The sequence below is a fragment of the Hydra viridissima genome, unplaced genomic scaffold (assembly GCF_058129835.1).
Source record: "Hydra viridissima isolate aposymbiotic clone 2 unplaced genomic scaffold, HvirCarnegie_v1 scaffold_7, whole genome shotgun sequence".
NCBI lineage: Eukaryota > Metazoa > Cnidaria > Hydrozoa > Anthoathecata > Hydridae > Hydra > Hydra viridissima.
In genome coordinates, this window is record NW_028324306.1 from 7,927,371 (window position 1) to 7,951,106 (window position 23,736).

Consider the following 23,736-nt stretch of genomic DNA (forward strand, 5'->3'; position numbering starts at 1 on the left):
AATTAATATTGAGTGTACCCTCCCTTAGATTTAATTACAGCCTGAATTCTTTCAGGAACACTAGCAACCAATTTGCTGCATTCCTTGAGTGTAATTGAGTACCAAACCTCTTGTACACGAGCCCAAAGTTCATCCTTATTTTTAGATGGAGTAGGAAAGTTGTAGACCTGTTGTTTAACTATTTCCCATAAATTTTTGAGTGGGTTAAGATCAGGGCTTTGTGCTGGCCAGTCAATGACTTTCAATTTCTTCTCGTGAAGGAATTTAATGGTCTTATCAGCCTTATGATTGGGGTTGTTGTCTTGCATGAACATCGTGTTACGTACAGTTCTGTCCCATTTTCGAAGGGACCTTAAATATTTGACCTTAAGGATGTTGATATAGTCATCAGCTTTAATTTTCACTAATTCACCAACCCAAAACAAGAATTTTCCTCCGCCATATTTAACAGTTGGTGTAAAATCTCGAGCACTTATTGGTGAATTAGGCTTTCTCTAAGTATATCTTATACCATCTGATCCAAACATATTAGTCTTCTTGATCTTTCTTCTGGATCGAAAACCAATTTTTTTGAGCTTTCTATTGACTGTTCGCACTGAAGCATGAATCCCATAGCTGTTATTCATTAAATTAGTAACATCCTTTGCAGTTTTAGACTCTCCAGAAGCAATTAAATGAGCAATTGTTCTTTGGTCTCTTGGTGTAAAAAATTTTTTTCGACCTCTTTTAGGCTTATTTACTTCTAAATTATTGCACAATTTGATTTTATATATGAGATTATGAGACTTTCTGAACTCAGCAGCAATTTCAAAATAAGATTGTCCAGATTTAAGCCTTTCCACAATAATTTTTTATAGTTCAAGATTTATTTTCCTCATGATGATAATAGCAATACTTTTCTTATGTTTTGTAAACAAAGTCAAACTTTAAATGATATTTAATCGTTAAAAATCTGTGAGAAGTTGATAACTCAATCATTTTAGTCATAAAGCTATTAATTTGTGTCAGATGCCTAATTAACTGTGGGAAAATATGTTAATTGCTTTCATTTGCAACAAAATTGTCACCATTACCTCTTTACATAAAAATTTTTTTAAAAACTCAATATCCTCTAAATTTAATAAAAAGCAATATTTTCAGTTAGCTAAGTCTTAAATTTAACTAATAAAACTAAAATTACATTTTTCTTCACAGCTTTTCTATTAAAAAAAATATAAAATATTTCTTTGTTCAAACATGGTGAGAATTTTGGCACATACTGTATATATATAAACATGTCTGTGTGTGAGTGTTTGTGTATTAATCATTACTTAAAACTTAAAATATAAATCAATGGATCATTGGTTTTATAAACAGGTCCAGATGTATTTCCTACAAGTGATGAGGATTCAGACACTGATGAGGAAGGTTCTTCATTAAATAAACCTGTTCTTGTTCGTACAAAGTTTTATGATTGGTGCTGTTCTTACTTTGCACATTCATTAATGAAGCCTAGTGATGATCTAGATCCTAATAGCACACAATGTTTGGAAAGAGAAAAGCGATTCTTAAGAAATGCAAAAGTCCGCAAGATGTCAGCAAAACTGCTACAGGATTATCGTAAGTGTTTTTTTTTTCAATATGTTAACATCTTTTTATGCATCTGTTATTTAGTTTTTAATGTTTGTAAATGTTTGTAATACTTAAGTAATAAAAAAATTACCTTTTAGCAATCACTAGTCTAGATGATGAAATATTTGTTAGCAAGAATTCTAACCCTCCCAATGTTCTCAAGTTTCACCCTTATCATCCACATCTTGCTGTGGCAGATAGAAATGGAGTATCAGTGTTAAATTACGAATCAGGTCTTCGTCTTAATTACTTTAACAATGGCAATCCAAGAACATCACGAATTTGTTCTATGGATATATTAAATGCTCATGATGTACCATTGCTTCTTACAGGATCAGGTTTTTTTTAAATTGTTTGTTCTATGGATATTTTAAATTTTCATGTGCCATTTCTTCACACACGATCATCTTTGTTTTTAATTATTTTTTTGAAGTGAAAAGGTTAATCTAACTTTAATAATCTTTATCATTTTAACCTAGAAGTTATTGTAGTAATATTTTAATTTAATAATCATTGTAGTATCATTTTAATCTTGTCATCATTGTATTATCATTTTAATCTAGATTTCTTTGTAAAAATTTAAATTAGTATGTCTTTGACTAACTTTGAGAGTAATCTTTGCTCATGATGAAGCAGCAGATTATATTTCTAAAAGTAAAAACAGTATGATGGTGTGTTAGATGTTTTATCTGTTTATTTAGATGATGGTGCAGTACGAGTTTGGAGGAATTATATTGGTGATTCTGATGATAAATTAAGTTTAGTTACCGCTTGGACTGCTTTATCTGGTATGATTCCTTCTTATAGAGGTTAGTCACAAAGTCAACTTTTAAAGTTTGTTTTCAAAGAATTATGAATCATCAATCAACCAAACATTTGGAACATAAAATATTTAAGTTATTCAATTTTGAACAAAATCTTTTTATTAAACTATTTAAACTTCAAAAAATTTATTTTTTTTGTAAAAAAATTTTTTAACCGGTTTTTTAAATATCACTAAACTTTTTTAAAATAATTATTCGAAATGATGAAATTAAAGTGTTTTAAGGTTCCGGATCAGGCCTTGTGACTGAATGGGAGCAGCAATCTGGTATGTTGTTAGCATCTGGGGATGTAAGGATAATTCGAGTATGGGATGTCCACAGAGAATTAAAGTTGCAAGTACATATAATGCCAATTTAATCTAAAGTTTTTCATTTTAGGGGTGATTGTTGATTTTGTAACAAACTGATTTTTTATCTTGAGTTAAATTTTTATGCTCAGAAATTTGCATTTTTAGGACATTCCAACTGGTGCAGATAGTTGTGTTACAAGTCTTGCATGTGATTCTTTAAGACAATCTCTGCTAGTTGCAGGTCTTGGTGACGGTTCAGTTAGGATATATGATCGCAGACAACCTCCTAATGACTGGTAAATATTTGCTATTTCTTTTATAAACAATTTACTGTAATTTTCTAATTAACTATAGTTGTTTGTTTTTATATTCAGAACATCGTATTTGAATTAAAGTTTGTAATAAAGGGGTTTAATATATTCAATAAATATTTGTAATAAATATTTCAAAAACCTGTTAAAGTATAAAACAAAATATACAAAATATTGGAGTTTTAAATGAAAACTGTGGAGTATTTCAAGTCAGAATAAAGAAGATAAAGAAAAATTGAGATCATCAATACTATTACATTATAATTCTAAATTATTTAAACAACACATCTGAATAATAAAATTACCCCATAAACCTCTATGTTTCTTAAATAATTTTTTAGTGCTTTTTTTGAAAATCCAATCTATATCATTTTTGTGTTATTGAAATCTATAATATCTTGAGGTGCTGTGTCTGAAACCATTTGGGACATTCAGATAAACAGAATACTTTTTAAAATAAATTGTAAGACAAGTTGGAGAGTAATAAAAAATTGCAAATATTTCATAAAAAATTGTCATAATCATAAAAAATTGCAAATATTTTAACCAGATTTCTTTCAACAGCAAAAAATGATTACCGATGTTTTGAACAGTTATATTATTTGTACCTTAAGTTGAAGTAAGAAAATGTAAGAGATAAGGGTAACATAAGAGTAAGAAATAAGTGAGTGCTGTTAACATATTTCGACACCAGCTATCCAATCAGATGCTTACTGCAATTAGATCCCAAATCACATTTTCAGAAAGATGAGAGAATGATGGATGTGTGAAAATAGCAGTTTATGTCATATGATTTGAGTTTGTTTACTGCTTGGGCAGCAAATTGCATGCATTTTTTAACAGAATAGTGAACTGAAATCTGAACACTATGAAAAAGTCATTGATCAATTGAATTTTGGGAAAAAGAGCATAAATTAAATATTGTTGACAGAAACACAGTTTCCTGACCTCAAGGAAAAGTGAAAAAAATATTATCATGGATTTCATTAAGAATTCAGAGTTTGTACTTTTTATTAATAATAGAGAAAATACTGCAAAACATAAAAGTTTTTACTAAGTTCCATGTTGCTTTCATGCAGTTGCAAATATGAAAAATTAAAATTTCTTATGATTGCAGTATGAGTGTGAAAATCTTTAGTTCGAATATTTGGTGAGTTTCCCTGAAAATTCATGCGGTGATAGTGATGAACAAAAAAATTTCATCATGAGAATAACAACTGGAATTTACCTGGGACACCATAACGAAATCATGATGGCTCATCATATAAAGTAAATTAAAAGAAGGTTTTTAGTAAAAGCTTCCTTTTGATTTATCTAATTTCTGTTTTACCGCCTTTCATCCCTTCTGTTGTACCTCGTTCCTTCAATAATATGAAGTCAGCATGTCAACAATTTAAAAACTAAACATCTCATGAAGATTTTTTTTTGTAAGTCTGATAATTAGATAATTAAAAATTATCTATTTGGTCATTAATGAAATATTATATATGCGAAATATTCTGTGATGAATAGCTAAATACTGTATATGGTGTTGCTTGTTAATCAAATCTTAAATTAAAATTTGTTGAATCATTAAACTGTGATTCTTTCTCAGTCGTGTAATGACATTACGAGAACATCATGGTTGGGTTGTCAATGTTCTTATTCAAAAGAAAAGTGATGGCAATATCATCAGTGGGAGGTTTGTTGCTTAGTAAATTTCCTTTACATATTTCTAACTTTATTTCTTTTGCTTTGATTAGCAATTTTTAGTCATTTGTGTACTATTATTATAAACAATATAAATGTTTCTTTACTTTTAGTTTTGGAGTTTTATTTTATTTGTTTACTAAAACTTATGTCATTCTTAACGTTCAACTTTGGGTGCTAGCATATTATGCTCATCTTTACAGACAGAAAATCTTGGGGTTATTGATTTTACTTTTGTCTTTTTAGTGTTGATGGTGATATTAAATTTTGGGAACCTCGAATGACAACATCAATAAAAACGTTGTCTAGTACCGTTTCAAACCTTACTACATTGGATGTACATCAACAAGCAGACATACTTGCCTGGTAAACTTCTAATTATTTTAAATATATTAAGTTAAATATAACAGCCTTATTTTGATTTAAAGAGTGACACAGTCATGGCTATAAAAAATGAAATCTATCTTTAACGTTGTGGCGGGAAAAAATATAGCCTAAAGTACACTAGACACTGGGGTATATATTCCAAATTCTGTTTACACCATTGTTAGAAGAAAACCTATGTGCTTTCTGGGTGCGTAAATGAATTGAACAAAGGAAATGAATATTAAAATGAAATGCTTACTTTTTTAATATAAATATCCTATTGTATTATTATTAATCTAAATCAAACTAAATGCCAAATTAAGCAAAAGTTTATTAAGAAATAAGAACACAATTTATCTATTGTGCTTTAAAAATCTGACTTTAATTTTTTTTGGGTCAAATTTCAGTATAAAAAAGATGTTATCTTTTAATTAAGTTGCAACTAATCAAATTGGTGAAAAGATTTGTAATTCCAGATCAATTGGCAAAGCTTTTGAAAACCAATACATAAAAATATAGATTAATGTTTTCATAGAATTATAAAAGTGTCGAACAACTCCTGGATTTACTGAACTTACAAATTTTCATCTGTCCAATCTTGTAATTGAAGCTAACGTTATTTCTGGTTAATGGATTAATTCAGAACGATTCACCCTTGTTGTTCTCTACATTGAGAAAGAATACCCTTGATGGTAGTATAAAATATTGATCTACCTCAAACTAAAAATACCATTAAATCTTAAGTCACTTAAAGTCCATGTTAGGTACGCACTTGATGGCTATCAATCCCACTAACGGTTTTTTAAATTCAAATCAAGATTAAATCCCATTTTTTACAACCGTGTGGAACGGGGTTGTAAAAAATGGGATTTAATCTTGATTTGACTACGCGGTGAATTTTAAATTCGTTACCATGCGATTCTACAATTCTTAACTCAAATTATTTTTTTAAAGAAACTTAGAAATTGTTCTAATTTTTTTAAGAAGTTTACAAAACTAATTTATTTTTATTTTAGTGGTTCAGCTAACCAAAGCATAAAAATCTTAAATTTGGAGGGGGAAACGCTCAGCCACATACGTTATCATGAAGGTTTCATGGGGCAAAGAATCGGTCCTCTTAAATGCTTATCGTTTCATCCTTATTGGGTAACATCTAAAACTAATTCTTATTTTTTTATTTTTTTTTTAATTCGGAATTTTTTGAATATTTTATTTGCATTTAGTCTTACTTAGCTGCAGGGAGTACTGACAGCTATCTATCTATCTATTCTTCTCAAAAACCGATCCCTATGAAGCTCGATGAATTGGGTATATTGAATGATTTTTAAGAAAATTGATTGAATTAATGTGTTGATCCTTTTACAAAGATAGTTACCGATTCAAACATGCAATTCCCTAACGCAAATTGTGTTTTTGAAAAAAACGCTTGTTTTTGGTGTACATTTATAGAACTGAAGTATTTGTGATTATAAAAATCTTTATTATAATATCGTGACGTTCGCTGAGCATATTGCACCATGTGTCTTCATGACAACCGTGAACTTGTTTAACAAAAGCTATTATCAATACGATGCATTGTATGCATGTTTCCAATTATGAACATATCCACGCGCATTCGTGTAAATATTGACGCTAGGAGAAAATGATAGAGTATTTTGAATAAATGTTTTTAATAGTATTGATATATTGATAGAACCTATATATATTATTTATATCAAAAAAGGTCTTCAAAATTAATTTTACTACGTTTGTTCTTTTATTTATACTTGATTGATTTTTACGCCCATCACCATATTGGTTAAAAATCGTAAATTTTTTAAATATCCATTTTTGTTTTTCTTGTTAAATTTTTTATGTAGTTAGAACATCTCTGTGTGAATTTAACGTAGTAAATATTTTTCTCTGTGTGAATTTTGTACATTTTATACAAAGGACATTTTTAAAAAGATTTTTTGTCATAGACGTTATGATCATTACTCTGATGTGCTCCTTTATTTAAAATATTCTTATGAGGTTCTACAACCAGGTAACTTTTACCATTTACATTTACCAACCAGGTAACTTTTACCATTTACATTACAGTTCTGTCTCTATCCCATTTAAAATGTAGATAGTAAGTGTAATCAGTAACTAAATCTTTCATGTAGATATGACTGAACATTTTTTAAATTAACTGATGGAACGTTAACGGGATATAAAAGATGTAACAAATGATGGATACTTTGTAGCATGGCTTTTATTTAAACTTTTAAATGCTATTTTTGCTGACGGTAAGCAACAGAGAATACAAATTTTTTTTATTATTTATACACGCAATCTCAGTGAAATTTTGTTTCGGTCGAGATGTTTTGTCGGCTTCTGTTGAGCGCGCGTGCGATTTATTTGTTAGAGTTTTTGGAGTTTGCGTGCGAATTAAAACTACTTTTTAAGCTCGGTAAGTTATAACTCTCAAAGAGATGTATAAAAAGCACAAGAAATTGCTATTTGTAATATTTATAATCTTCCTTGTTGTTAACATATTTCAAAACCTTTTTCACATACTTAAAGGAAAAGATATAGAGATTACGTATATTTTTTACGATGAATTTGAATACAGAGAGAAAGATTATGAGAAGTATAATGTAGCTGTAATCACGCAAAGATATTTAGTCAATGATTCATCTCTTTCAACGGCTGCTTATGTTGAAAATCATTATTTTAGTAGAACTGTCGATAATGAGCACTTTGCAGCAACACTACCAAAAGTAGATTCATTAATGACCCTAGATATAGGGAAACCATACATCCAAGATTTAAAAAGAGTAAATGAAGATATTCGATTAAGCGAGCAAATCTCAATCAAACAAAGTCGTTCGTTTGATGTTTTAAAACATTTAACTCAAACTTACAACTCAATAACAAAAGTTATTTTATCGCCAAAGTTTTTAGCTGATGTTAATGATGGTTCAAAAACTGATATAAATGATGGTTCAAAAGCTGATATAAATGATGTTTCAAAAGATAATATAAATAATGGTTTAAAAGAAAATTTAATCAATGAAGCAATTGTTGGAGTTGCAAACACAATCCGAAATGAAGGGGATAATTTGAATGGCAAAAACAAGAATATGACGGTGGCTGTTACAGAACTAGCTAACCTTTCTATCGCTAATCCTGCGTTGGCAATTATTGAACTGGTCAATGTTTCTGCAATAGATAGCGAACCAGAAATAACCACTAATAACATAACAGCGACAACAACAACATCAAAAAGTAATACAATAACAATCCCAGCGGCAACTTTAGGCAACGAAAGTTTTGAGAAAGTAAACGTTTATTATTACGACGATATTTGTAGCGAAGATACATACGGACTGACATGGCACCCACTTTTTCCAAAGTTTCCTATCAATGCTGAATTAAGAAGGACAATTGATGATGACAGGTTCAGTATTAATACAAAGAGCTTTCGGAGAATAACCGGTTACTTATCACCCTTGACAACTGATTGGTATGTTTTCGAGTTGTCCGCAAGGTTGGGAGCAGAACTTATTCTTACTGATAAATACGAAAATTTCAGCTCAGGAATAGTTCTTGATAAGTTTTTACTTCGAACTAAAATCTCAAAAGATCAAGTTTTTAAGGAAGAAAAGCTTCTAGGAAAATGGGATTTATTTAAAGCATACAGTGAGCCTGTCCTTTTAGAAAGTCGGAAGAAGTATTTGTATGATATTACACACGTGTGGAGTTTGTACGGGATGCTGTTATTGAAATGGAAGACATTAAACGGCACAGTATTTACATCGATATTGCCGGAATGTTTAACGCCGTTATATAAAACTGTCACCACAAATCCTGTGCTACCAAACATCCTTTACTTTAACAAAACCACCAATGAAATATATTTTCAGCAAGATCTAAGAAATGCATTTTTCAAAACAGATTTGTTGAACTTATCGCTAAGCTTAAACGAATGTTCATATTCACCAATGTACATACCAAAAGACTTTCCACCAGATTATGGCACAGCGTATGTTAAGATTGACTCTATATACCCAGACAACAGGTTATTGCGTAACCATGGTAAACACGCCAATGTAACTATACCTCTAATTGATCATCAGAAAGCAGAAGAAATTAGAAAAATGTATTTGGGGACTTTAAATGGGTATTTAACCTTTTTTTTTCTAAGTGCTCTCGCAACTTAACACCAACTCAAGTTTAATATCAAATCAGTCGGTAAAAGGAATGGGTGTCGCTTGGTATTTGTGCAATGTTTTCAGGTTTTTAAGTAGGGATAAGCTTACCTAAGGCTAATTCTTTATTAATTTTATTTGAACCCTTCTTTGAGAGATTGATTGTATATGAAAAATCTTGTCGTAGAAAATAGGACCAAATGATAAAGTTTGTGATTCTTAAATAAAATGCTTTCTTTACTGAAATTCTTACAACTAAAAAAGCTTTAATTCCAAAGTTTAATAATTGTTATCATGATAAGTTATGCAAATGATTTAAATTACTTACAGCTGTATGAATTCTTTTGATTTTTGTTTGTCTTTTAGAAACTACGCTGTGTCAAGCATTGTTCACATCGAAGAAAATCATGAGCAAGTTTTAGGGAAACGATATTTCGTCGAACTTGATGTGAAAAAAGGCGATTCGATTTACCGTTCAAGCGGATGGATTTTTAGATATAAAAACGGCAGTCTTTGCAAACCCAGTGGTTACTCGTGGAATCCAACAGAAAAGGTTTATCTATTAACACCAATTAAAAATCAACACAGATGGTTGCAATTTCTGATTCATTCCATAAATGGTATGTCGATATCTAAATCTTTGCTTTTTTTTATTTTTCGTTATTTTTCATACCTTTAAAAAAATAAATATAAAAAATGGTTAAACTTTTGGGAGTTTTTTGTAGATGCTTTCTTATTGAGCTGTCTTTGAGCTGCTCCTGACTTTTTTACAGCTCTTTTTTTAGTGGACTTAAGAACGCTTCAATTACTAAATTCATAATTAAGTTAATAAATTTATAATTCAACTAATAATTAAATTAATAAATTCATAGTAAGAAACTTGATTTTTAAACACTAATAACTGATCAAAATAGTTTATCTAGACTGTTAGATTTTATTCTCCAACAAATCTTATGATGCGCTAGCTATTAGGTGGCTAAATAGTTGGCGCTATTACATTTTCTCCCCTCCCCTCCCCACTCCCCTCCCTTCCCCCCCCGCCCCCTTCAAATTTATGATTGATTCTGATACATAATTTTATGCTGATTAAGAATCGTAGAAAAACATAGCTCTCAAAATCAATCGAAAGTGCTCTAACGTTGATGTTGAAAGTGCTCAAATATGATGTTGTGAAAGTGCTCTAATCTGATGTTGAAAGTAGAAAAATATGAAATCACTAACATCTTGAAAAATGATTATTTTTTTTTGTTTAAAAGTTATCTTTTAAAAGTATTAACAATCTGGTTTTTACTTTTAATTATAAATATTTTAATAATAGAACTTTATGGGAGTCCATCGCGTTTAATTATCATCGCACCAGTTTGTTTTAGCTGGATTTTTACTTTGTAGACTAAAATATCTTTGAAATTTTTATGGAATAAGTTGAAAAGTTCTTTTATTGATTATGGGCTGCAATGAACTTTAAAACAACAAAAACTGTTAATATTTAAAAAATGCACATTTTAATTTATTGATTTTCTTTTAATACTACAAGTTAACCCCCCGTGAAAATTTATTTTTATCTTTCACCTAAAAAAAGAATGTTTCAAAAAAGTTTCATTTTTGCAAAGAACATTTACGAATTCCATTTTTATTATTCATTGAAAGTTCGTTTTTTCATATACTTTTTTTCTTTGATAATAATAAAGATTTTATTTAAAACATAGTCAAAAATTTTATTACAAGTTAAAATTCACAAGAAGGAATGACATGTTTTACAGTTATAACATGTTTTATAGCTTGTTTGTCGGTCTGATTACCCTCGAAATAGTGTTCGGCAAAATCAAATATACGTCAAACCTTTAAAGATTTGAATTTGAACTGTTCTTTGAGGGGATAGATTTGAATTTGATTTGACAAATATCTGGAGGATTTGGATTTGATTTTCAAATATTCACTTTGTTCTCAATTTTTGCGTTTGAAAAAAAAACGCCAAATTTTACAGGCCCGCAAACATATATATCACTTTATTCCGGGGTCTTTGCAGTGGTTTCCGGAATGGCGGTCGCCTTTCAATAACGGAAAAAAAAAAAAAAAAAAAAAGAGTTTTTAATTAAAGTTTGTTAATATTAAAGAGAAAGTAAAGAGCATAGAGAAAGAAAAAAAGAAAAGAAATGTAAACAAAGTACAAGATTAAAAGAAAAAACGTAGAAAAAAATATATGTAAAAATCAAAAGAAAAAATTGCAAATACAATTTAACCACAATAAAAATGGAAAAAGTAAAACAATAACGAATCGAAAAACATTCATTGAAAGAAACAATCATTCGAAAAAAGAAAATAATAAAAAAATATAATAATGGCTTGCTTGAAAGCAAAGAATTTTTTTTTTTAATTTTATTAATTTTCTGTGCGTTTTTGTATATTGTCTTGTATGTTTGTCTATTGTTTGTATTTTCCGTCGTGTATTCAAATTCAAATTTATTTTAATATTCGTTATTCTTATTTTCATTAATTATTTTTCATTATAATAGTTGCTATATGTCATTGTTTACTTTTACGTTTTATCAGTTTTAACTGTTTGTAACTGTCTAACTTTGTTTATGTAGCTATTGTATTTATAAAGACAAGTGACTTATATATAATTATTATTATTGTTATCATTATTATTAATATTATTTTTATTATTTAAACCATTATTATTTTAATCATTTTCATTAGGTGTTTACTTAATATTAGTATATTTACTATTTGTAAACAACCTTGAAATGTATCTATTTCAGAAATATATATTACATTCCTAATTATGTTGGATAATCCAGAACCCGAATCTTTTTCTGTTACAAAAACCACCAAACGTTCACAATCAATTGTATGGGATCATTTCACAGTTGATGAGCATGACAAAACCAAGGCCATATGCCAGCATTGTCCAAAGCACAAGAACAAGTATGCTTACAATAAAGGTGGGACAACAAATCTAATGAACCATTTAAATTCTCAACACAAAAGCAAATTACTTGGGGACAGAGAACCAAAGCAACGACGTTTAGATGACATGATAATGACACCAATCGTTTATTCTCCAGATCTATTCAATGAATACTTAGTTAGCTGGATTGTCAAGAATGATCAATCATTTAATGAGGTAGAGTCCAGCCACTTTCGTAAACTACTCACTCTACTGAAACCAAATTTGTCAATCATGAGTGCGCGCCAATTAAAAAGCCAGATAATGGACACTTACAACACCAAAAAACAATTGCTAAAGACCCTTTTTTTGAATCTTGACTCAAAGGTTTCATTCACCACTGACTGCTGGACATCACCCAACAACATTGCTTTTATGGGCATAACGGCTCATTACATTGACAAAGACTGGAACCTACATGCCAAAACTCTTGATTTCAAATCCTTGCCTGATTCCCATTCAGGTTCAAATTTATCTAATGCATTCTTGTCAGTTTTGATTGAATTCGGTCTTACAAGCAAAGGAATGGGCATTACCTTAGATAATGCTTCCAATAATAATTCATTTATGGATATTTTAAATTCCAAGTACGAAATTAAAACCACCTTTGAGCATATCCGGTGTTTTGCTCATGTTCTGAATTTGGGCGCGCAAGCAGGTTTGGATGTTTTGAAAGATGATCTTGTAAAACTTAGAACAGGAATTAAAAAAATCCGATCCAGTCCTCAATCATATTCTAGGTTCAAAGGTTTCCAGCAATCAAATTGCACCTTAAAACCAATACTTGATGTCCCTACAAGATGGAACTCAACAGCTGATATGCTTAAACGAGCAATGGAATTAAAAGTTGGTTTCATTGCGTATTTTTGCGATTTTGACTCAACTGCAAACAATCCAGACTGTTGTCTATCAATTTCAGCAGATGTTTGGAACAGGTTTGAAACAATTGTTTTGTATCTTGAACCATTCAAGGAATTTACCCAGCTCATTAGTGGTGATTCATATTCCACATTGTCTTTGGTGGTTCCTCTCTTCAATATTCTTTTGGATCACATTACTGAATGGATGACCACAAAAACCAACCCTGAAGATAATCTACACCGCTCTACAGTTGCAGCGCTCGCAAAAATGTCAAAATATTATAATTTGACTAGTGACTGCTTTACTATCTGCACTGTCCTGGACCCAAGATTTGGTATTGAATATTACAAAAATGATAAGGGCGCAAACAGCGAGTCGTATACAAAGATTATGGACACAGTCAATTGTGAATATCAAATCAATTATGCCCCAAGCAATGGTACAACTGCTACAAGCATTCAAAACGTTTCAAAATATACCCCGTTCAAATCGCGTGTTTCATCAAACCCATGTAATGAGTTTGAAAACTATTGTAATGATACAAGTAAGATAGATGGCGGCAATAATAGCAACATATTACTTTGGTGGAAATCTCGATCTGACAAATATCCAAACCTATCCAGAATGGCCAGAGATTACCTGGCCATTCCTGCTACATCTGTATCATCAGAAAGGCTCTTCTCATTAGGGAAAAATCTTATTACTGACAAAAGAAATCTTCTCTCTGCAGATACCATTCAAGCTTGCCAGTGCTTGAAGTCTTGGTTGGATTAAAAAGAATAAAAGAAGCTGTAATGTGTGAGAAATAGTAACAAATGCTGCAATATGAATAAAATTTATAGATTCAGATAACTAAAATTAATAAATGAAATAAGTTAAATAACGTTCAAATATACATCAAATCTTGGAAAGATTAGAATTTGATCTAAATTCAAAATAGGAAGATTTGAATTTGGCCATTTCAAACATTTGACGCATATTTGATCAAACTATTTGAATTTGTGCCGAACACTACCTCGAAAGAACTATCGCATCTTTAATAAACCAAAAGTCATTTTTCTTGGTAGAAACCAGGCTGGCAATATTTTGCGGTTGAAAACAAAATCCACCGTAAAGTTAGTGAATTCAAGATGGTGAATATTAGCGAATTGTGATCTATTTTTGAGAGAGAAAGTAGTAGCGCCATATAGTTTTTCGTAACGTTTGATGCACTTTAATGATTAATTTTTCAAATATAGAGAACTGTTAATAAATATTTTCATTCCTTGATTTATCAATGTACATGGGCACTTGGATAATGCACCTTAATTTTGCAAGGGGTACTTTGACATGCCAAGCAGTGTGTAAGGAACGGGAACTTGAGGGTCTATTTTTTGGGGAGGGAATTTTTTCAGTAATATTACCAATAAATTGTTAAACTTTTATTAATTCCAATTAAATTGTTAGTAATATTGATATAATGAAAATATATACACCCGTTGATATAATGATAGTACATACACCCATTGGTAGTACAAATACCGTTAGGTAATAAACAACGTTAACCCACACAACTCTATTCATAATTACAGGTATAATTACTTCAACTGAGCCCAAATAATCATTACATAAAGTTACATTATTGTAAAAAGAGAAAAAAAAGAAATTCACGGAAACGCATCTTTTTATCGTCACTTTTATCAGTGGCCACTACCACGACCAGTAAAAAAGATAGCATAATTGTTGATCATCCTGTAGGCCACATTCCTTCTTAATAAATCATAAATATCCTTCCAATAAGTTAAAAAAAATTTATTTTTTTGAAAGCAACTATGTTAATGTACCCAAATGGCATGTGGAGATCAAGTTTGATACAATCTCTCAAAGTCAATTCCTCAAGGCTGTGAACTGGTCCGCAAACCTCTTTGAACTTTAAGAACCATTCACATGAAGCACTTTTACTTTTTTTTTTCAAACAGTTTTTTAAGTGTCTAAAGTAAGCTGGTTGTGTAAGAAGGTTTGTTGTTGAAGCATTTTTCAGTTTCTAACAAATTAATAAAATGAGTTACAATGAGCTGAAATGAGGTTCATTATTCATTGATGTAGAAAGTTTCAAATTATAATTTTAAGAACACAATCCAATATTCTAGAAAATTTGTGCCTAAATAACAATATTTACTTTTTAGGTACAAGTGAGGTGCACTCAAAAAAGTTAATTTTGGGTACAAAAAGCAAAGCATTCCTAAAACTACACAGTCAGAAAATGTGGAAATATAAGAAGGGAATGTGTCAAAATGTGTGAATATTGGTTTTATTCACTCTTAAAAGGATAAGGCAACATAATAAATGTCGAAAACCGATACCTTATTTGCTTTATAAAAAGATAAAAAATAAAAAAAAATAGCTTGAAAAAGATAAAAAAAAAAAAAAAAAAATAGCTTGAAAATAACAAAAATTTTGACTTACAATTTTTTGGAAAATTGAGGTTTTGGAACATTTTTTTGTAATTGAAGAAATTTAAATATTAAAACAACTTATTTAATTGGGAAACATTGAATTTGTTTCCTTTCTGTGGAACCTTCTTCAAAAATAAAATCACTTTCTTTTACGGAAAACAGATATCTTATTTCCTTTGCAGTCATTAATGCAGGCAAGATCATCGTAGACTTTCTAAAGTAAACCTTACACGTAGATTTACTACATACAGATTTTATAACTTGAAGACAGGCAGGTTGTTGCTTGTATCCAACTGCATCACATTTCTGATTATTTTTGCAAACACACATTAGTTTACATAGAAGGATTCTTTGTTTTGTTTGGAATTCTTTTCTTTCTTTGGTATTTGTCTTATTTAGGTGGTTTTTCCCTTTTCTTCAATATATCATTTACAATATTTATCACATTTTTGGCTTTCACTGTACATGTATTTGGGTGAGTCTGACGTTTTCTTTTGGCAAGCTTTGGTTTGACTTTTTACACGTTCGTGAAATCAGGTATTTTAGTTAAAATGATGCTTTTTTTCATTGAGCTCATCTATAATTCTAATAGCTTGTTGCGAGAGTTTGTTGGAACTTGTGGCAGTACCTACTTCATTTTTTGATTTTGATGAATCAGGTACTGGTGCATCTGTTGGCTCTGACATGACAACGCTTCCTGTTTTATACAGTTCAGCAATTATGGTCAATATAATCTGTATAATATATAACGTTGCTTTAGGGGTACTTTAGGGTAGGAAGAAACGTATTTAGGGTTTTTTTTTCAAAACCAACTTGGTTTTTTTATTTGAATCTTTAGGCCTTCATCCTTTTTACTTTTAAATTTTTTTGAGTTCAACCACCTGTAAAGGAACTGAATGTCTACAGGTTGTTTTGTTTTCCTTTAACGATTAAGTAAAGAGTGAATCTTCCTTTTAGGCATCGCTGCTATAACGGGAGAGAAGAATCTCCATTTGATCGTGGTGGATTTTGACAGTAATGATCTAAACGTGTCAAAAGTTTTAAGTACTGCTGAGATTCCTTACACTTTACTTACAACGAAAGGAAATTTTAGTAAAGTGAAAGGCCTAAATTTGGCTGTTAAATCTATTGTTGAAGACGATGCACTTATGTTTGTTCTTGATTTGCATCTTCAACTTCCTTTATTTATATTTGACAACATACGAAAAGTAGAGTTTTTTTATTCTATTTTAAACAAAATATTATATATTTTTAAAAATATTACGTATTTTTAAACTATTTCCGCATTTCAATTCTAATTCAACTATTAGAAAATGACAATTTTTTTTTTCTAAAGAAATAATTTAAATACTTTATTGTTACTTTTCCATAGCACACTTTTAAAGGGTTAACAACATACGTACCCGTCATGTTAAGGTTAGGTTGTGGGCAACATCCTTTCTACACTGAAATTGCTTATGGATCTATTTGGCAAGAAATCGGTTATGGAATGATTTCGATCTTCAAATCTGACTGGAACAAAATAGGAGGTGGCATGAAAACTTTTTTTCGTTGAGACCTTTTGCAAATATTTAGAAGAAATGAACTAATAATTAATTTCGAAGAACTTAACTAGTTATAATTGGAATTTAATAAATATTTAACAAGAGTTTTCATGGTATGCCAACATTCATCTTTGTACTATTTAAAAATTCAAAAATAAACTAATTTTCCTTTTTTTTTTTTTGTTAAGGTATGGACGAAAAACGTTTTGGCGAGAAGTGGGGTGGAGAAGATTGGGAATTAATCGATCGAATCTTGAAAAATAAAATTGAAGTAATTCATCACAGAATCCCCGGTTATTATCATTTGTATCATTCAACTAAAGGAACATGGGACGGAACTAAACTTTTTTGACGTTAGAAGTCATAAGGAAAATATTTTCAACCAAAGGAACCTGGAACGGAGCTAAGCTCTTAAATGTCACTGCAAAAATTACTAGTAGTGCAATTAAATCTATTAATATTACAATTATTTCTATTAATATTACAATTACATTTATTTTCGAGAGGCACTTTTTACAAGAAGAATGGAAGTTGTTAATCCTCTGAGAAATTTTGCCAATCCCAATTGGTAAAAATGTTATACTATTCATACAGCATTCTTAATTCACTTGATTGTAAAATTAAAACAAATAAAACAAAAACAAAAAGTGGACTAAAGATTCGATTAAATAAAACGAACATAAGAAATAAGAAGAAAAATTAATTGATAAATAAATAAACAAATAGGATTTTGATTGATGTTAAAACCAAGAGTTAGGAAATTTTTATCAACATTTTTTAGGTCTTTAGATCATATTATCTATGTAACTTTGTATTGAACAAAGAGTTTAGTTTATAGATTATATTATTCAATAAAGTTAATATATCATTATCTATTCAAACATTATTTTAATTCTTTTGATATTAGGATATAATCATTTTTACAACAATAATGGATACACTAAAAGTGTAATCGAGTTGACAAACTAATGAAAAGACCAAAAGATTAAATATTTAGTACTGTACGTTTGCACCTTTACCTCGTATTTCTGATTTTGAGTTATCTACAATACCAGGCAGAAAAATCTTTACAATTGAACCTGCTAAAATATCTAACAAATAAAACCTTAAAAAATGATTTTAGTGGTTTTAATCACCTACACTTTTATCAAACGTAAGTTTGTAGATTCCTAGGTATAAATACTTGTCCAAAAATTCTAGTAAGTTTTCCATATGGATATAGCTTACAGTTCCATATAAATAGATGTAAAATTCGAGTTTTCCATATATCTTACACCTACATATAAATAGAAGTAATATGAGAGAGCTCAAAACCACTAAGCCAACCAAAAATGTAAAATTTGTCAAATACTATAGCATATTTTGCTTAACCATCGTATGCAACCATCATTCTTAATCATAAAAAAGTTTCTAAATTTTTCAATTAATGTGCAGCATGATAAAAATTTAATTTTCAAAATTTTTAATTTGTTTGATGAGTTTGCGAGCCCTTACTTACCTGATTCATCTTTTAGCGTAATTAACCATCCGTATTTAGAGAAAATTTAAATAACTGCTAACAAGCATTTCATACCTCTGTTGAGTTCAGAGAATGTCTGCATGCCTATTTTCACTTGTTTAATTCATCTGCTAATTGCATGGTGTATAAAAGTTAAGAAAGTAAAAATTAGAAGATTTTTTTAGTTTTTTTAAGTACTCAATCGGAAAACTCATTCCAAATTTCATTTTTGTTCCAATTATCTTTTAAACGATTCTTTTATCAAACTTTTTTTTTTTTAGTGTTGAATTAAGATCATTTCTTTAACGAGTTGATCTTAATTCAATAGATTCATGATGATATGCAGTATTATCAGCTCTATTTATAAGTTTACTCCATTCTTTTGTTGTAAGATATTTGTTAAGATTTTCATCTAAATTTGTACCAGGACCCACTAAAACTGTGACCAGGTAAATTCATCTTAAATGGTAGGCTATTAACAACTAAGTTCAAAATGCACCTTCAGAGGGAGTGCCAGACTCATTTAAACCTATGCTTACATCATTAGTGAATTGAATTTTTGTAGTATTTCATAGTCCACATTTTCCTCGTTGCATCATTTAAACCATTTTTAGAAACTGTGAGCTGTTCGCTACCAGATTCTGTTTTTGTGTTGCGTTACGCATATTTTAAGTATAATCAGTATCAACATTTTTTTAGAAGAGGTGGAAAATTGAATCTCGCTCACATCATTTGCTCTAATCTCCTATGTCCATATGCCAATGTACTTGTTTGTCATTTTCAGAACTCAATGCTAGGTTGACTTGTTTACTTCTGTATATACTTCATAATTACGACTACGAATCACTTTCATAGATCTCATTAAATTTTGGTACTTAAACAAACAATTTTCATCGTCTTCAAATGTAATGCTACTTTTTACAACTTTTTTAAAGTTTTACATTTCCTTTCTACTCTTCCATCAAACATTTTGATTGAGTACACTTTTGCGTTTATAATATAATGCACCCTTTTCAAAATCTCACCCTTTTCTTCAGGTTTGAACATACCGTTAACCTTTTTAATGCATCTAGTCTTGATAACATTTGGATTATTTGGTACAATATATAACATTTGGATTATTTGGTACAATATATTTGATAATAGTGAGATTGTGATATTGCATTATCATTGAGAGATATCAGTATCTCACTGATATCTCTCAATGATAATGCAATATCACAATCTCACTATTATCAAATCTACAGGGTGCGGCAGCGATTCGCGAACAGATATTTGGCTTTGTGATGGCTAGGTTTTGTGATGTAAATAAAATACTTCCGTAATTTGTTTTTGTTGATTAATGTTCAATGACCTTCTTAGGTTTTTATAAAATTGTGATTAAAAAAAATTAAAAAAGTGTTTCGTGTTTCTGGATTATCTAAAACTACATTTTACAAAGTGAAAAAACGTGACTGTGCTGAGAGAGAGCCAAAGTGCCTTCTCCAGTGAACAAAAAAGTTGATAAAAAGTTCATAGAAAAGCTTAAAAAGCATGTTGAAAAGAATCCTACTGTATCCATCAGAAAGACAGCAAAACTGCTCAATGTTGATGAGAGGACAGTCAGAAGAACTCTAAAAACACTTGGAAAAGTTACTGTGGTCCAACCTTCATGTCAACTTTTGACAGAAAGACTAAAAACTTTACGATAGGAGTGTTCAAAGATGTTTCTGAATCAGCAAAAAAGTCATGCTTCGTCAGCAGTTACAGTTTTTTCAGATGAAAAACTTTTTAGTGTTGAATGTGTGCTTAATAGGCGAAATGACAGATTCATTATGCAGAAGAGTGACAAAGCATCACCTGTGTGTCACACCAAGCACCCTCAGTCTATCATAATGCTAGCATACATCGCTTCTAATGGAGAGAAATGTCCACCAATCTACATCAAAGAGAAAGAAAAAGTTATTTCAAGAATCAAGTCACTAAAGTCATCAATTACCCGTGCTTTGAACTCAATGTCAAGGGACTATGTAAAAAGTACCTGCCAGTCCTTCCGCCCTAGGCTTGAGACAGTGATCAAAAAAAAAGAAAACCTAATTGAATGTTAAGGTAGGAAAAGTATTTATCTTCAACTTTTCTCCTATTAATATTCCGTATATTTAATTTTTTAGTGCTTTAAAAATTGATTTTGAAAAATGTTCTAAAAAGTTCGCGAATCGCTACCACATCTTGTAGCTTCAACATCAGCTTCAGCTATATCTTTATAAAAATCTTCAGTCTCTATCTTATAGATCGGGCTGTCATTGTCTGAAAAGGATATGAATCTAGTCTTGATACTATTTGGTACCATCTCAATATCTCACTATAATGCAATATCACAAGTATGTTTCATTGTATGTATGCTGTATGCTGCAATATCACAAGTATGTTTGATTGTATGTATGCTGTATGCTGCTAAAAGTATTCTTAGCAGTTTACTCTTGATTTAGTAGATCTAAGTATCTGCTTTGTTAAATAAGTATCTGCTTTGTTAAATAAGTATCTGCTTTGTTAAATAATAAACTTGTCATTTACATATGTATATTTACTGGATTCTCATCGATAATACTACAGTGTGTAAAGTTTATTTTAGCAGATAGCTTCTCTGCTTTAGTTTCATCATTAACTAATCTAATATCTTGTATACCTCGTATGTTTGCCATACTTTTTTCAAAAATAATATTATTCATGAGCTTGAAGAAATACTTTTTAAAATTGTTTACAGCCTCTACCCTTAATTTAGCATTCAAATCAATATATATCTTTAGCCATGGACTTTCTTCAAATTTTAATTCTTTATGAGCATGCTTAATTTTGATACCTAATCTTTCATATTATTTTAGAGTCTCTTGATAAAATATATATTTATTTTTTACATGTATATTACCAGGACTATTTAATTTTGTATCTTTTTCTTGCTCGTATGAGCGATATTCATGAGTCAATACTTTCGTCTTTTTTCATTTTTTTGAGGGTTTTAGTAAAAAATTTAAAAAAAAAAATTTTTATGAAGAAAAAAATTTGCGTGACGCTTTAAAAATTCCAAATCTGTGGAAATAATTCTTCTTGATCGTTGACATCTACGCTACGCAATTTAATATAAGTGAATGATTTTAGTATAATCTGTTATCCTTTTATTTCTTTTTGCTGATATCAAAAAAAAAAAAAATGGTAAAAGAAAGATAAAAATGATTGTTAAATGTAATAAAAGAAGTTTAGCTCAATATTATTACTATACCTGTTATTAAAAAATATTGTAAATGCTTAAGAAACGTTTCAACTTTACTCTTCTCTCTTTTTGGAAAGTAAAGATATGATTGCAATTTTACTTCTTTATTTTTTTTTTAGCATAACTGACTAGCTCAGAGCGTGAATGCATACAGACGTTTTATTGCGCAATCTAATATCTGTGACCTTGAATTTAGTGACTAAAGTGAATTTAAACGTTTTTATTACTCTGGTGTAAAATGGTGGACGATCAACCAACTGAAGAACATTTACGCCATTGCATGCTGTTTCATTTTCGATTGAGGTGTTAGTGCAACAGTCGCGACAAAAAAAATTTATGATGTGTATGGAAACGTATTGAAGGTCAATAAGTGCCAAGGTTGGTTTAGAAAATTTTCCAATGATTTTTGACTTGTCTGATGGTGATCGAAGTGGGCGCCCAGTAAGCTTTGATAATGACGCTTTAAAAATATTGGTGGAAACGAATCCAAAACTGAGTATCCAGGAAATAGCAAATACACTTCAAACTACTTAGTCAACAATTCAAAGACATCTTCAAGAAATCGGGAAGGTTTACAGGAAGGGTATATGGGTCCCACATCTACTATCTGAGATGAATAAAGATCAATGGCGTACAACTTGCACATTTCTTTTGTACAGACAAAGAAGTGAGCCGTTTTTACCAAGGATTGTTACTGGTGATGAGAAATGGATCTTGTACAACACCAACAAGTGCAGCAAACAATGGCTTTCTCCAAATCAACGAGTTGTACCCGCTCTAAACCATCCCTTGTTTTAAAGAAAGTGTTCTTGTGCGTTTGGTGGGACTGTGGAGGCATAATCCATTTTGAACTATTGAAACCGGAAGAAACAATTGCGGCTGAACTTTATTGTCAACAATTGGACAGATTTGCATAACTAATTGTTAGTAAAAAGACCAGGTCTGGTCAATCGAAAAGGAGTAATATTGCAACTTGATAATGCCCGCCCGCACGGAGCAAAATTAACCCAAGAAAAAATAAGGTAGCTAGACTGGGAGGTTTTACCACATTCTCCATATTCTCCAGACATAGCAAAATCCGATATTCATTTATTCCTTTCCATGGAACATTACCTGAAGAATAAAAGTTTCAAAAATTTCGATGATTTGCGAACTCACCTAGAAGAATATTTTTCTTCAAAAAAAATTAAGTTTTATGAACGGGGATCGAAACTCTACCAAGAAGATAGCATAAGGTCATTGATAGCGATGGAAATTATATAACTGATTAAAAACAAAATTAAATTCTTTTTTTTTGTTGTTGCCACTTAAATAATTGATTACTTCTGGGTACCTTTAATATATTCCACTCAATTTAAAGGTAAAAGATCTAGAACGATATTGTTTTGGGATGGTCTTGTGTGGAATGATAAATATGCAATCAATGTCAATGAAAAATAAAATTTGAAATTCTCATATAATTGTTTTAGATTGTAGTTTTATTTTACTTATGGAGGAAAAATAAATTTATGAATAAGCATTTTTTATAGCACAAATAAATTTTTTAGCTGAACGAGTGAGCGAGTTACAATCTCTTATAGTACCATAGCTAACTGAAGTATAAAGCTAAAAGGGCTATTTGATCCTAGAGGTATACCATGTCCATAAGTTTTACCTTTATAACTAACATATAATCCATCACTGCAAGCCACAGATCACTGCAAGCTACAGATCACTGTAAGCTACAGATCCTTTTCATGGGCTTAAATGTAAACCTTTTATAAGTTTGAATATGGCAGCAGCTAGATGCTCCCTTAAAAGCTTGATACCTGATGTATCATAATACACCTCCCCAACCGATGGCCTCATCTAGTAAATCCAAAGTAAATTCATTAAGCGTTTTTCTCAATGTAAACACGTTCAAGCGTCGTCTCCTACATATAGTATACAAGCAGC

The 23,736-nt window shown here is 30.2% G+C and overlaps 2 protein-coding genes across 4 annotated transcripts in view; both read left to right on the forward strand.

Moving 5' to 3' along the window:
• The window catches only part of LOC145184922 (regulatory-associated protein of mTOR-like), a 38,176-nt gene extending 31,124 nt beyond the window's left edge, over positions 1-7,052 (forward strand). For both annotated transcript variants that reach the window (XM_090092265.1, XM_090092266.1), the window contains 9 exons: positions 1,357-1,599; positions 1,710-1,949; positions 2,313-2,420; positions 2,660-2,772; positions 2,891-3,021; positions 4,631-4,717; positions 4,972-5,091; positions 6,108-6,237; positions 6,315-7,052. In XM_090092265.1, the coding sequence (XP_089948391.1) occupies positions 1,357-1,599; positions 1,710-1,949; positions 2,313-2,420; positions 2,660-2,772; positions 2,891-3,021; positions 4,631-4,717; positions 4,972-5,091; positions 6,108-6,237; positions 6,315-6,419 (1,277 nt within the window). In that variant the 3' untranslated portion in view covers positions 6,420-7,052. The remainder of the gene's footprint in view (positions 1-1,356; positions 1,600-1,709; positions 1,950-2,312; positions 2,421-2,659; positions 2,773-2,890; positions 3,022-4,630; positions 4,718-4,971; positions 5,092-6,107; positions 6,238-6,314) is intronic.
• Positions 7,053-7,472: 420 nt separating this feature from the next.
• Positions 7,473-17,517, forward strand: LOC145184216 (uncharacterized). Of its 2 annotated transcripts, none has more exons than XR_016453921.1 (5): positions 7,473-9,238; positions 9,633-9,886; positions 16,470-16,720; positions 16,929-17,041; positions 17,245-17,383. XR_016453921.1 is itself a non-coding variant. In XM_090092267.1 (5 exons), exons 1-5 carry the CDS (start codon positions 7,548-7,550, stop codon positions 17,406-17,408), a joined length of 2,517 nt encoding a protein of 838 aa, XP_089948393.1. In that variant the 5' UTR covers positions 7,487-7,547; the 3' UTR covers positions 17,409-17,517. The 2 variants fall into 2 exon arrangements, 1 of the variants encoding a protein (XP_089948393.1); XM_090092267.1 differs by having other exon boundaries at positions 7,487-9,238; positions 16,885-17,041; positions 17,245-17,517.
• The last annotated feature ends 6,219 nt before the right edge of the window (positions 17,518-23,736 follow it).

Bases quoted from the DNA above. Each gene is read 5' to 3' on its own strand.
- LOC145184216 (XM_090092267.1), top strand. From the start codon at position 7,548: ATGTATAAAAAGCACAAGAAATTGCTATTTGTAATATTTATAATCTTC. The intron at 9,239-9,632 runs GTATTTAACCTT...TTTGTCTTTTAG, and splicing joins TATTTGGGGACTTTAAATGG to AAACTACGCTGTGTCAAGCA. The intron at 17,042-17,244 runs GTGGCATGAAAA...TTTTTTGTTAAG, and splicing joins TGACTGGAACAAAATAGGAG to GTATGGACGAAAAACGTTTT.